The 15,736-nt window shown below is 39.9% G+C and overlaps 1 protein-coding gene across 1 annotated transcript; it reads left to right on the forward strand.

Moving 5' to 3' along the window:
- Positions 1 to 1,151: 1,151 nt before the first annotated feature.
- Positions 1,152 to 12,518, forward strand: LOC139147102 (perlucin-like protein). Its single transcript, XM_070718006.1, has 5 exons — positions 1,152 to 1,318; positions 1,725 to 1,809; positions 11,280 to 11,622; positions 11,978 to 12,051; positions 12,317 to 12,518. Exons 2-5 carry the CDS (start codon positions 1,755 to 1,757, stop codon positions 12,382 to 12,384), a joined length of 540 nt encoding a protein of 179 aa, XP_070574107.1. The 5' UTR covers positions 1,152 to 1,318; positions 1,725 to 1,754; the 3' UTR covers positions 12,385 to 12,518.
- The last annotated feature ends 3,218 nt before the right edge of the window (positions 12,519 to 15,736 follow it).

Genomic DNA, 15,736 nt, shown 5'->3' on the forward strand with positions numbered 1-15,736 from the left:
TCATTTGTGTATAATTATCAGATGGTACCCACTGTCGTTTATTACAAAGCCTTTCCTATCATATTGTTAGGGAGATATCAAAGCATATGGTGGAAATGTTTTTCTTGCTTAATTGATTGATGATCGTTGTTTCTGCACAATCTGTCATTTATGATGGAGTGAATGGTTAATCGGTTAATTGGTCGGTAATGAGCGAATACGCGGAGACCACATTTCAGCGCCAGAAACTGAAAAAACATACTGACACTAATGAGACTAATTAACGACAGTGTGGTTTGAGCAAGGTAGTTCGAGGAAGCAAGGCTTGCATGTAGTAGTAGTAGTCAGATTACGAATATTTCACGAAATCTTTCTTGCTTAAAACTAACAGAAAGAGTAAAGTCAAATGGGCCGAATATAAATCTGACATATTGCACATTATAATAATAAAAGAATGACCTAAAGTTATTCAAAACACGTAATTATTTTGTATTTCGTCGTTGATGATGCCAATAAATCTTCCTTTGGTTCAGCAATTCTGAATGACATGCGTAAAAGACCCAAACATGGTAAAAGATGTGAATGTGTTGACAATTTGAAATATCAAAATCCCGCCAACATTGAAGGAACTGATGGTTGTCAGAGCAGTTTAAAAGACAAATTCTGTAATACGCAGGCGGGACCGCAATACCTTGGAGATTTTGACTTTAAAAAGCGCCGCCCTGTCCCTAAGTCGATGGCGACTATATATCGGACACAACGAACATATGATCATACATGGAGCGGCTGAAGGTTGATGGTATATGCATTACGCTTTAGGGTGACGGGAACAGACGGTGTTGTGATCAGTAAAATACACCAAATTCAAGCAATATTTGAAACTTGTTCACAGTAATTCACTAAACCTTTCACTCGACTTGTGAGTAATGTACATGACACCACCTTACACATAAAGCCTAATATCTGCAAGAGTTGTGCATCATGGATGCATCTCATGACAAACTATCATTGGTATTTCTGTTTTCAATCAGATAATCATTCATTTTAATCTTGATATGTATTTATAAAATCTATCAATGTTGGCAACATAATGTTTGTAAATGTATGCTCTCACTGATACTTTCAAAACATAATTAATGGGGTGGAAATTTGTCTAATTTTCTCACTAATAGCTTCCATTGCTCGGACTATTGCGTAACTAAGCCATCTGCTCAACCCAATCATAATCATAAAATACACCATTTGAATCCTATAAAAACTCCAGCCCTTAAAAATTTCATCAGTTAGCCAAAGGAAGATTTCAGAGGTGGAAGGTGACCCTCTGGTTTTACTTCAACAGGTAAGTCACATATTGACGACCAACTTCAAAAACATTGTACATTTACAGCGATAGTTCCGGCTCACATTATGCACACCATTTGATACTCGGCAGCTATAAAAGCTGCAAAGCCACTTTGTGAAAATCAAGAAATGTCTACACAGTGGTATAAATATTGATTCCCCGAAATGTATCATACTGAAAATTTAGCTTGACAAGATTGGACATATATTTTGAATCATAAAATGAAAAAATAACTTAGCTGTCTGTTCTGTCTTTTATTGGAAAAATAGACGTGTAACAGTGAAACAAACAAACAAAATTATTGTCAAATTTAATAACAATGAGTGCTTTTGCTCGTTTCCAGGAGACTAATTCTTCTCCCCTGAATATTTCAACTCACCTATAAAACGTTTTATTATTTCAGTTCAAATCTGTACAATTTCCCACTGTCAAGATGATTCTTGCTGCTGTAGCTGTGTTGTCTCTATTCGCTATTGCAGAGTGTAACGGTAAGCCAGTTGTGATCATATATATTCATGAGAATTTAATCTAAAAGCTATTTATATAATCGCCCTAACTTTATATTCCAGGGATTGTTACTCGAGCTACCATTTGCTGTGACATGATTGTACGCTTGCAGAACTACTACTTGGCATTTCGTAATACAGTACAAAGTATTTACTGTGAGATGAAAATCTGATTTCACACAATGCATTGCCACAAGTACTTTATTCATTTATACTATTCGATATCCTGATGAAAACGTTGGCATCGACTCAGAAATTGCAGATTCTCATATGTAACCGATTGAAAGCAGGTCAAATCTGCAGCCTTCAATTAGGGAGCATTCGTTCTTTACAGGGAGGGGGTCGATGGAAATCTGGGGGGGGGTTGACTTTTACAAAACCGCTTTCTAGGGGGGGGGTCAAATTTTACAATCAATGATTTAAGGGGTCAAATTTTACAAAGGTTTGTATTGAGTTATGAAAAAAACAATTGACTTTGGAATTTCACCGAAATGTTGCTTGTGTAACCGATGTTTCGAGACGGCAGAATAATAACCGACCGAAGCTCAGCCAAATGTATTTCTCTAGCAGGGCCAACAAGTCCCAGACTGGCGTTATAACCTCTCTAGAGCAGCAACAGAGCATGTAGCCCTGAGTACAGGTCTGTGTGTTCCGTGCGTTATACGGCCTCCACACAGCCCTGCAACGGTCTGTGGAGATAACTGGGGTCTCTGCAGCGAGATTCAAAATGGGATCTCCATGGGTAAACAACTTGTCGAGTACGTTATGTTTCAGAAAATGAGCGGTTTTGGATGTTAGAAGAAGTTAATCGCATCTTTTCTGGGATGGGTTAGGAAGCAAAGGTAGGCAGGGAAAGGATTTTGCCCCAAAAGAGCAGAATTTTGGCCAAAAAGACCGTTTCTTCATTACGGTCCAGATGCAGGCCGCAGAGACCTCATTTCTTTTCATAGACCATTGCAGGGCTGTGGTAGAGGCCATATAATGCTGGGAACACACGTGAGGCATGAAATGAGGAACTAACAGTCATATAATTAGGGGTTATTACACGAAGTTTGGGCGATACCGACGCGGTATCGCCCAAACTTCGTGTAATAACCCCTTTATCATACATGCATGCTTTGCTTATGACTGTTTTCCTACAGACGCTCCGAAATTAGCGACGGAATCAACTTGAAATCGACCTTGCTTCCTCCAGGCTGTACTTATCAAAAGTTGGTTGCTAAGGAGTGATGACAACCGTATCACTTCTTGATATTATTCCGCTATTTGGCCATTTCACTTCAAAGGAGGGTTTATGGAGCACTTTTAAAGCGAACAATTTAAATATTACGATGTCGACACAGGTTTTCACACTTTGAGGAAGATTCATTTTTAGTTTAAAATGACGGTGGATGTAAAACATAGGCGGGAGTTTGTAAAATGGGTGTGTTTTCGTGTTTTGATACATAACCTCATCCCTGCGTGAAAGTTGTGAGGCCGCCAAAATCGGGTCAAAATACTCGCGCCACGCTCAAACTCTATCGAGTATGAACAGCTGAGAGCACGGAGCAAGCAGCTTTGCGACATCTATGAATGCACATATAGCGGATATAATACCCGTACCAGGCAGTTTATCTCGAAGAATTATACATGTCCCCAGACGTCAAATATGCCGAATATACCTTCTTAGTAAGCGGATTAGGGAAAACATGAAGTGCGTACACTGTAAGCTGTAGTGTCGTAACTCGTTCGTGATTTTGTTGCTGTACGAATAAAACATTTAAAAGGTATTTCCGTCGTCTGCTCGTATATTTTCGTACCTGGCTTGCCTAAATAGAACTAAACTTCCTTTAACAACCTAAGCGAAAGTTTGACTTTCCCTAGATCTTATTGTATCTGAAACCCGCACCGCATCGGTGCCACCAGACACGATCATGACCTGTGCACTGACAGGTACAAATCGGAAACATCATGTGCACCTTCAACCTTGCCTTTCGCGAGTATTTTCAGTGCGGTTGGATTTTCGTGACTCATTTATGGCTGTAAACGATGTAATTCACCGCCCAGATACTTTAAGCTCATCAACAGGAAACTTGTCGTAAAGCGGTTATATTATGAACATGTAATCATACATCCATGGAGTAATCTTCAGCAGCGTAGACGACACGAAAACACTGCACCGTGCACAGCCACGGGACCGGCCGTGAATTGACAGGTGTCGGCAAATTATACAAATTTTCAATACGTTTCTTTGCATGTTTTTGGTACAACTGTACTTGTGCCTAAGTGCAATGCCCATGAAATGATTGCAAACAACAGAATATTAACCATAATCATAATGACGTTTCGGATTGTCATTTGTCTTATTCGATCAGCTGTTTTATATGTACATATACCAACGAAGGTCATGCATAACAGCGAAGGTCACGCGTACGCGTCGCTGTTAAAGTAGTTCGGTTACATTGAAAATATAATTCGTATTTTCACTAGTTAAAATATGGGTTCATATCAGTACCGTCTGAACAATAGAAGAATGGCAATACAGGCATAGCATGTATAATAATGTAACAAACAACTACTGTATATTACTATATTGTGTCAAATATCGGGGTCTACATATAAAATTGGAAAACCGTACTTCAAAACTATGAATATTACTCCATGGTAACAATAACCGTACTAATCGACCTCCCGACGGCAGGAGTCGAACACACTTTCAGAACAAAAACTCTGTTCAAACCCTTTCTAAATGCTTAACAATTTCTATGGAAAACTTAACGTTACCGCAGAGGTACCTTGGACTTGACCACGCGGCTCGGAAACACAAATAGTTCACACGCGACCAGTGTTCTCCCCAGAGCTATTATAGAGTGGTGGCCGCCACTCTATAATTTTTGGTAAACAATAGAAACTCATTACCATAACAATTACATTCATTGTTATGCAAATTAGTCACCACTCTATCAGGAAATCCTGGGGAGATCACTGCGCGACTTTAACTAATATTCGATGATGAGCACAATTGTAAGTCCGGTATATTGTCCGCACATGAAAGTCGGCGACAACACACGCAATTCACAGCTAAGCAGCGTCCAGTTCAGCTACCACGGGCGCAGCCATCTTAGATCTTTGTTTACTTACGGTCGGCTCTTCGGCGGGGAAATGCCGAACCATGGAGCCTCCATGTGCTGAACTAATTGAAGTCTTCCGCTGCTAACTCCGCGCATCGACAAAAGTTCAGTGGAACAATCATAAATAATGTTCTCATGACAATCTCTGACATCTGACTGAACTCATTTGTGTTTCCGTTGTCGAGAATGCACAAGGAGTCAACCTTGTGACATTTGTTTGACTGGACACAGGACGAATGGTCTAATTTCGCTCCCTCGCTCGACGACGTCACCCTGGACATCCCCGGGGCTGACCCGTCAGTTTCTGAGTCGCGAGTTTTGGTTGGAATGCACCGTGCTCATATGGCTGGTGACACCAACACAGAAATTAGCTCTGTTAGATTCAGGTGCCGCCAATGAAGCAAAAAGGTGTTCGTGCGAAGTTTTTCAGCGGGCAGGCAGATTTCAAAACTAATCAGCGGGCGGGGAGAAAATATCGATATTTACTGTGGGCGGGGAAGAAATTTCATTACTTTCAGCAGGCGGGGAGAAAACTTTTGACAGTGGGCACCGAAAAATACGTAGAGGGAGGGGAAAGCGGCGTGCTTTATCTAACTTAGAGGGGAGCAATGTTCCAATGTATACTGCTAACTGCTTGCATGGTTTTGTGTTGATCTGGGTTGCATAGTGGGCATCTAGTTGGCAATGGGGAATTTCAGTAGTAGGGAGAGGGCAGCGGGGAGCTTGAATTGTTGTGGGGAGTGGGGAGCGGGCAGACTGTAGATACCGGAGGGCAGTGGGCGTCAAAATTCAGTGGGAAGGCACATTTTCACTGCATACCAGTGGGAGGGCAGTTACGAACAGCTCTCACTTTCCCCTCCAAGTTTTAGGTCAGGGTCAAAAAAGAAAAATCGGTATATCAGCCTTCAAAACAGGTTTTGTGATGATTTTGAGAAATTCATGAAATTTACCAGTTGGCGGCACCTGTAGATTGACCTGTAGAAGTGAAGGCAAAGAAACTGTTCTGACACAACCAACCCATGTCAACAAAAAATTGAAAAAATCATGAACGTACTAAACAACATATATAGTATATGTTATGTGACTAAGAAAAAGCATGAAACACACAAAAAGTGTTTATATTATATATTCTGTTTAAGAAAAACCAAAAAAAAAAAATCCGACCTACCTACCCAACTTTGAAGTCATCCCGCCCGTTGAACAGCTTTTTTTTGGCCTAAACGTCTTAATTTTTCTTAAAGTACATCACAGCAACTGGACTGCGAGTCTCCTCTTTGAAAATACATTCGCATTTACTCAATAAAAATATATAGGTGAGTGACAAGGTTTTGAGAGGGTGTGCAACGTGCAACGTAGAAGAAGCTGCCCCAAGGCACCGTGTGTCCGCGGAAGCGGCCGGGGTGGTCCGGAAGAGAATAGGCCTATCTGCCCTGTACTGGCCGTTGGGCCGGAAACGAAAACATAAAAACCTGCTTGAGATTCAATGTTACTAGTGTAAAAAGTGTGAAAGAGGCTCCCCACCTAACTATCCAAAATGTTTTGTGTCGAGTTTGTGTTTGATTCGTTTCAAAAATGTGTTCCTACATTCTTATCCGATTATTTGTGTTAATAAAAATTTTTGTTTCCCCTCGGATATTTGTAGGGAAGCTTTGATTAGTGTGTACGGTAATGTATTGTTTGTGTTGGGAAAGCTTATGGCGAGACGCAGCCGGACCTATTGTGTTACAGAGTTGATAGAGTGGCATTTTAACGCTTGCGTTTCGTAACCCGAGTGTGGTTTCTCATCAGTCGCAGTGTAGATTCTTTCCTTAGTTTGTGTTTGTGAAAAATTATTTTAATGCACTTTAGTGGTCTGGCTCTTCGAGTAGCGAGGCAAGTATATTAATGTTTGGGTCTCGTTGTGAGTCCGTCTGGTGGTTCAGTTTGTTTGTTCTATGTTTCTTTACTTCAGTAAATTTTGTTTTGAATAGTGTGGTTTTAGAATTTTGCCGAGGTTTGTGAATTTTTAGGCAATAAGTACCACTGCGGGGTACGGATCAAGATACTTACAAGTATCATGATCGATGTGTTTGTTCTCGTACATTTTGTTTAATAGTTCGTGTACTTTATTTACTGTTTGTTCTGTGTCGTCACTGGCTAGTTGTGTATAATACTTAGTGTTGCGTAATTGCCTTTTGCATTCGTGTACGTAATCTTTTGTGTTGACAAAGACAAAACCCGACCCTTGTCGAAGGATTTTTATGGTAATTTGTCTACACCCTTTGTCCACCGTAACAGTCATCGAGGGCCTCAACTTTTTCACCTACTGAGAACGCGTAATGAGCCATGTTTTCTGTGTTTTCCGGTGTTTGGCTTAATTGCTAATGAAACTTTTAATGTTAATTGTTTTCCAAGTCAACTATCCAAGCATTTTAAGAGGGGTGATCAAAAAGGCCAGAACAGCCAATTTTGACCAACCGGGTTCAAGAACCCGGGAAAGGTGTTAAAAGTGTGCGATAGATGTGTTTACGACATAAACATTACGAACAGTAGGATTAAGATTGGTATGAATAATCCAAACTGCCCAGTTTCTTTGTGGGGAAAAGTTGGAATGCAATGTTTGTTTGATCGACTGAGTAGAGGATGACGTAGGGTTTAAATAAACAGTCCGATCCGCATAAAGTTCGATATCTGCCACTCACCGGTTTCTTTACATATCTGCTGACTTGAGTAAAACTCAAAATAGAGAAATATCTGACTTAAAGGGAAACCTAAGTCCAGCGACTTTGACAGTTTATCCCTTCCAAAATCACCCTTGAGTAAAATGCAGTTCAAATTTGCAACATGATTGCACGCGCTGACGACTACGGCGCGACGATAAGAGACTTTGAAGTAGACGACATTTATGGAAATGAGCTCGGAATTCCATGGGCGCGAAAGGGCTCATGGGAGAAGCGTGCGTGACGTCATCGGCGATACAGACGATTGTAGCTTGCAGCTGGAGGAGTACTGTGAACAGTTCAGCGCGTTCGTTAGACGACTCTGGAGAGTTCGGACAGCGATATTTCTGACATCGAGTATTACTTTTCCCTGACTGAAATCAAACCATACTAATTGAACCAAGATATGTAATAATTAGAAAGCATCTCAAAACATCGTTCATATCTTGTTTGCTTGCGTTTTGTGTATGATTCAGCCACAGTCCCTCTGATTCAGCGGAGGGAGTCACTGTGCTTGTACAGACCCCGAACTGGATTGGAGAGACTGCGTGACTCTGCGATCCTTCAACGCTACGTTTCTAAAACAGATTTTTCTGTATCAGTCGCTTAAAATTAATTTTTGGTTCGTGAATGATACGGAATGATTGACTGATTGTATGTGTTGCCGTATAAGTCGAGCTTGGCTTAAGGTTGCGAAATCTCCGATATGTATCGGAAAATATTTATACGCGATTTGACAAATCTATTATAGTGCCGTCTATTTTTCGAAGCTGGTGTCGAACTTAGGAAGTCGGGCTTACACAGATCTACAAAGTGATGAAATCGCCGATATAATGAATATTTGCCCGCTGTTTAAAAAGATAGTATCGTCTTAAAGCTTGTTGTAAGGAATGTGTTTCATACAAGACCAGCCCAAAGTCCCGATGATTTCCGATATGTCCTCTGTTCAAGTCCCGATAGCCAAGTAAAAATGTTTACATGTAAAGAATGTAATTTGTGCAAGGGCCTCCCGAGTCCCGATGATATCCGATCGGTCCTCTAGACGAAGTCCCGTGTGGACATTTAATGAAAAAAAATGCTTTACATGTAAAAAATGTATTTCGTGCATTAATAAATCTAATAATGTAAAACATACAGTATTCTTGACTTCCGGCCATGATGCTATTTTTGAACTAAGAGTCGGACAGAGGTATTCGGGTGGTCAGATCTGTTAGGTGGTGAAATCTATGATATACATCGGATATTTACCCACGATTTGACAAAGTATCGTCTAGTATCAGAGTTAAAGTCCTAAGTCGTAGATATTTATCGGATAAATATCCGTGATTTCGTAGACCCCGCATGCCAACACAACACAGTGCAAGTAAATCTAGGATCGTCTGGTATCGATATTAGCCTAGGAGTTCCGGCGCAATTGATGTTTATCGGGTAAATATAATATCGGCGATTTCTCAGATCCGGTAGCTTGTAATATCAATATTACCAGGTATAGTCCCGAAATTGCCTATATTTATTGGTTATATATCGGAGATTTGGCAGACCCGGGATGTCAAGATAAGAGACTCTTTGTGTAGTTTCGTCTTCGGATTTTAGAGTCCCGAAATCGCCAATATTAATATTTATCTGGTTAAAACCGGCGATAGTAGGCTGACTCAGCATGTCAAGATACGAACCGCATTGTGTGGTATCGTCTTGTATCGGTATCAGAGTCCCAAAATCCCTTATGAAACAATCATCCTGAAAGAATTAGAACATAACGTTGTATCTTTTACAGATTTTTAAACTCGCCCGACTTTCTTTAGCCACTTTCTTCGAAAAAGCTGTTCTGTGGGAAGACGGTAAAAGCTGACTCCGTTTGTTCTTCCTTGAGTGATTTTTGCACTCAACTGAACAACAGTTAATTATTTTTTATGCTACTGAGCATTAAAGAGTCGTAACGTGCAGAACTGCACTCCTGCAGTCATAGACTCCAATGCTTGGTAGGCTGTCACACACGATCGTGTATCGCCGATGACGTCACGCACGCTCCTCCCATGAGCCCTTTCGCGCCCATGGGATGCCGAGCTCATTTCCATAAATGTCGTCTACTTCAAAGTCTCTTATCGTCGCTCCGTAGTCGTCGGCGCGTGCAATTATGTTGAAAATTTGAGCTGCATTTTATTCAAGGGTGATTTTGGAAGAGATAAACGGTCAAAGTCGCTGGACTTAGGTTTCCCTTTGAAAAAGCACACGCTGACACTCAAACCTTCCAGTGCAGCATGCAACGTCTGGAAAGTTCCCGTCTTGGACTCCCTAGGTATACAGTGATAACACACAAGAACTCCCAGGCAAAATAGAAAATATACAGGTCCTCCATACATAACCTTTGAGAAGCTATGAATAATTTCTTTTAAAAACAAAACTAGCTAAATCTGTGTATTTATAGACTCTTGATTATTGATATTAATGTACTTGGTCGGACTAGGCTAATTACTAGCGTATGTGTGAGCAAAAAATTTGATTTTGGAATTTCACCGAATTGTTAATTCACTATCTTGTCAGAGGAAGCTATGAATAATTTTTTTCCAATACAAAACTTGTTAAATCGGAGTATTTATGTACGCTTGATTATTGATATTAATGTACTTGATTAGACTAGGATGGTTACAAGTGGATGTTTGTACAAGAAATTTGATTTTGGAATGCCACCGAAATGTTGATTCACTATCTTGTCTATGAGGAAACTATGAATAATTTTTTTCCAAAATAAAACTTGGTAAATCTGTATATTTATGTACTCTTGATTATTGATATTAGTGTACCTGATTAGACAAGCGCAATTACAAGTTCATGTTTGTGCAAAAAATTTGATTTTGGAATTTCACCAAAAATGTTGATTCTCTAGTATGCGAGGAAACTTTTTCAGCCCGGAGCCACAGGGTGCGAAGGGTTAATGAATCAAATCTGATGATTTTTTTTGGCATGGGGGGGGGGGGGGGGTCACATTTTACAATTGATGAATTGAGGGGGGTCAAATTTTAGAAATTTGATTTGGACGGGGGGTCGCCTTTTACATTTCATTTGTCGATCAAATTCCATCACCCCCTCCCCGTAAAAAAGCGAGTGCTCCCTCACGATTTAGAAAGTATTCTTGTCATGTCTCTGATGAACTCTGTCGCATTCGCATGTCAATCATGTCAATTATGTATTACTACTACTACTACTACTACTACTACTACTACTACTACTACTACTACTACTACTACTACTACTACTACTACACTTTATTTAAAGAAGATAACCTGATTACAATACAATAAATGTAATTTCCATCAGATCCCTCCTGAGTAAAGAGACAAAAATTACACTAACAAGTCGTTAAATAAGCAAAACAAAATATGAATTGGATGACAAGAAAATGTCAAATAAGACAAAATACAGCCTAGTTTAAGTCAGAGCCTTCATTAAAATACTTCAATAAAAATACGTATGTTCTCAACGCCTTCCAATTTGTACAAGAATTCAAGTACCTTGCCAGAAGACAAAACATGATACAACGAAGGTTCATTTCGGCTGTGGAGGGGGTACACAGGAGAGTTCGAGGCATGAAACTCTGTCGGTCGTCGTGGAGTCTGAATTCGTTATTTTTTACCACGTCATTCAGAGTATGGTCCACTTTGTGCTGGCAAAAGATTCATGGTATACACCGACCACGTGTTCTGGAAAGACGCGAAGGCTTCATGCGAAAGCAAAGGTGGTGAATTGGCGAAAATCACCGATCGGGAGACAGACGAAATGATCAAAAACTATATCCAAGAGACTGGTATCATCGACGAGATTAAAACAGGTCTTTGGATTGGTTTAACCGACTGGCGAACAGAAGACACTTTCAAGTGGGGGGATGGTGAGAAGTTATTGGATTGCGGTAGCTATTCCAACTGGTCACCTGGTGAACCCAACAACAACGTCAAGAAAAACGAAGATGGTCAGGACTGCGTTCAGCTATGGTAAACAAAGCATGAAACTCATCCATAACTAATTACCTTTAAGGAAATTAAAGATCACAGTGTGTTGTATCTTTCCATTAAAAGAATACTGAATATGGTTTTATCTTTATTTGCCGCGGAAATGACCCTCAGGAATTTGCCATATGGCTTGTTGTTGCGTTTTAAAAACAAAATTAGATTTCTCGGCGATATTAGGATGTTTATTGATCTTCGACAAAGACAGATCTTCAATCGATTCCACCACATCTTGTGCTCTCTATCGTCGAAAATTTTCACACTTGCTTCATTTTGTTATTACAATGATTGTATTCAACTTACTGTCGTAATTATAATTCTATTTTAATTATACTTGCAGGAAAAGGAGGAACTTGATGTGGGACGATGAATATTGCGAGTATCGTAAAAAGGGATATGTCTGCATGTTTTATGGTAGGTTCATAGCAGAGCCCAATGTAAACAAACTTGTCAATCTCCTTTACCTTTCCATTCTGTGACGTAGATCGCTGTCATTAGTAAGAGCGCTTCAAAACATATTCCTAAACTTGTCAGTATTTCATTAGGTGAAGTTAACCCTGTCTGACGTGAATTATTGTTATCGTATCAAAACAGCAGTAATTTTATGATGTTCCCTATAAGGGATGTCTGTCCGTAACTTCTTTTCAGTTTAAGTTTTTCCTTCTGTTTCCCTTTTCAGAATGCGGCCCAGAATGTCTACGTTGTGCTGGAATTGAAGAAACCACATCGGCCCCGACCTTGGAATGAGCTCGACATGTCGATACCATGGCAGTTATATGAATCCGAACAAATCACGTGAAAGTCGCCTGTCTTCCAACGCTTATTCTTTCAAATTGTGTACATTGCTTATTAGTAATTAAATACCTGAATAATTCTATCGATTTGTAAACCTTTTCATTTGTATGTTTGATATACCTATGTGGCCATCCAAAAATTCAACCTTTATCTTTCTCCTTTGGCTAACCATAGCTTCGAAACCTCTCTGTGCCATCTAGTCACGATATCACAAACACACGCGCACACACACACGTCACACACATACACACACACACACACACACATATATATATATATATATATATATATATATATATATATATATATATAATCTACATCATACATACATACATACATACATACATACATACACATACATATATATATATATATATATATATATATATATATATATATATATATATATATATATATATATATATACAAAATGTATACAATGTGCCCTCCCGGTTATCACCGTAATGGCTTTATGGCAACCTCTGAACTTGGGCACAGAGAGTTTCGGTTACACATTGTTGAGGATTGAAAATATGGACTCACCAGAGTGCTCTAACGGCAAAACGTACCATGAGCGAAGCATAGTGCCAACAGTGAACGCCCCTTATATTACGCAAGAGGCTGCCCAACAATCTCAGAGTGCTCTAACTACTATTAAAGCAGTAAGCGAAATACACAAAATGTATACAATGTGCCCTCCCGGTTAACACCATAATGGCTTTATGGCAACCTCTGAACTTGGGCACAGAGAGTACTGTTACACATTGTTGAGGATTGAAAATATGGACTCACCAGAGTGCTCTAATGGCAAAACGTACCATGAGCGAAGCATAGTGCCAACAGTGAACGCCCCTTATATTACGCAAGAGGCTGACCAACAATCTCAGAGTGCTATAACTACTATTAAAGCAGTGAGCGAAATACACAAAATGTATACAATGTGCCCTTCCGGTTATCACCATAATGGCTTTATGGCAACTTCTGAACTTGGGCACAGAGTGTACGGTTACACATTGTTGAGGATTGAAAATATGGACTCACCAGAGTGCTCTAACCGTACTCTCTGTGCCCAAGTTCAGAGGTTGCCATAAAGCCATTATGGTGATAACCGGGAGGGTACATTGTATACATTTTGTGCGTATATATATACATATATATATAGATTCCCTGACCCATTTCTACCCCTTGCTATACTACTAATGAAAATAGGGTCAGCTATGGGCTATTGCAAGTATGGCTATCATTGGTGAATAGAACGAGGGCAGCGATTGCAATGAATGTAAATTTGAGTTGCCTTCAAATTGAAATTTTGTTTGTCCTTGGAGTAATGTTTACCTCTATGGTTCCCCAAACCAGGCATCCCATGTCGACATTGAATGAAAAACGAAAATTCACCTACTTTTTAGTCACTAGCAGTACATGCGAGAGGAGGGACAGTTTTTCACGTGTGAGAAAAAACATATACGATAATGGTCATTCCACCACAATATGGGAAGTGCAACATCGGAGACTTAAAGCGAAGCAGTGCAAATAACTTCAACGTTTAATGTTTCGTCATTAAATTTCCAAGCTTGCCACTATACAGATATGCTGATCACATGACTGTGCTCATTAACGTGCAGTCAATATTCTGACAAAATGGTGGCCCACGATTAGCCCTTACCAGACCCTATTATCGTTAGCAGCGCAGCCAGCGGTAGAAATGGGACAGGGAACAAGACTAGATAAAAGTGTCACTGGGTATCATCTACCCAAACTCGTGACCGTGAGTCATAAAACACCAAAAGAGTGCACGGAAAATAATTCGAAAAAACAGAAACATACACCCAATAGGAAAACCCAACATGCTAAGTGAATAATTTAAAACGTCATACTTTCTTTTCGCGTACGTGATGTTCTTCAATCGAAGAATACCTTACAGCATGATACTCTGGTGTTGGACAAGATACATGCGTTTGAAGTAGAGTAATGACTTTCATCTCGTATTATTCACTATTTAGGGGTTATTACGCGAAGTTTGGGCGATACCGCGTCGTATTCGAGTGATCTGTCCGTATTTTGACGAGTTGCGCAGCAACGAGTCAAAATGCGGACACATCACGAGAATACGACGTGGTATCGCCAAAACTTAGGGTAATAATACTCTTATCATACATGCATGCTTTGGTTAATGACTGTTTTCCTACGGAAGTTCCGAAATAAGCGACGAAATCAACCGAAATCGACCTTGCTTGCTCCTCGCTGCACGTATAAAAAGTTGGTTGCTAAGGAGTAATGACAACCGTATCACTTCTTGATATTATTCCGCTATTGAGCCATTCCACTGCAGGGGGGGGGGGGTTTATTGAGCACTTTTAAAACGAACAATTTAAATATTACGATGTCGACAAAGGTTTTTAAGAATTTATTTTGAGTTTAAAATGACGATGGACGTAAACCATAAGCTGGAGTGTGTAAAATGAGTGTGTTTTCGTGTTTTGATAAATAACCTCATACCTTCGTGAAAGTTATGAGGCCGCACAAATCGGGTCAAAATATTCGTGCCACGCCGGGGTTCGATTTCAAATTCGATCGAGTATGAACAGCTGAGAGTATAGGGCAAATAGCTCAACGACATCTATGAATGCACAGTGGGTATAATACTCGTACCAGCCACTTTATCTCGAAGAATTATACATGGCCCCAGACGTCAAATAAGCGGAATTAACCATCTTAGAAAGGAATTTGTGAGCTGATTAGGGAAAACATGAAGTGAGTACACTGTAAGCGGTAACTTCATAACTCGTTCGTGATTTTGTTGCTGTACGAATAAAACATTTTAAAGGTATTTGCGTCGTCTGCTTGTATATTTTCGTTCCTGGCTTGCCTAAATAGAACTAAATTCATTTTACAACCTAAACGAAAGTTTGACTTTCCCTAGTATCTTACATTGTATCTGAAACCCGGGTACCACAGGACACGATCATGGCCTGTGAATCTCACTGACGGGTACAAAACGGAAATATAACATGTGCACCTTGTCTGTCGCGAGTATTTCCAGTGTGTTTGGATTTTTGTGGCTCATTTATGGTTGTAAACGATGTAATTCGAAGATACTTAAGCTCACCAAAAGTAAACTTGTCGTAAAGCGGTTCTATGATGATACACTGTCATCCGGTATCTCAATCTTCAGCAGCATAGACGACATGAAATACTGCACCGTATGGGACCGGCCGTGAACGATAACAGGTGTCGGCAAAAGATACAAATTTGCAATGCAATCGCTTGTATATTTTTGGTACAATTGTACTTGTACATAAGCAAT

The sequence above is a fragment of the Ptychodera flava genome, chromosome 2 (assembly GCF_041260155.1).
Source record: "Ptychodera flava strain L36383 chromosome 2, AS_Pfla_20210202, whole genome shotgun sequence".
NCBI classification, from domain to species: Eukaryota; Metazoa; Hemichordata; class Enteropneusta; family Ptychoderidae; genus Ptychodera; species Ptychodera flava.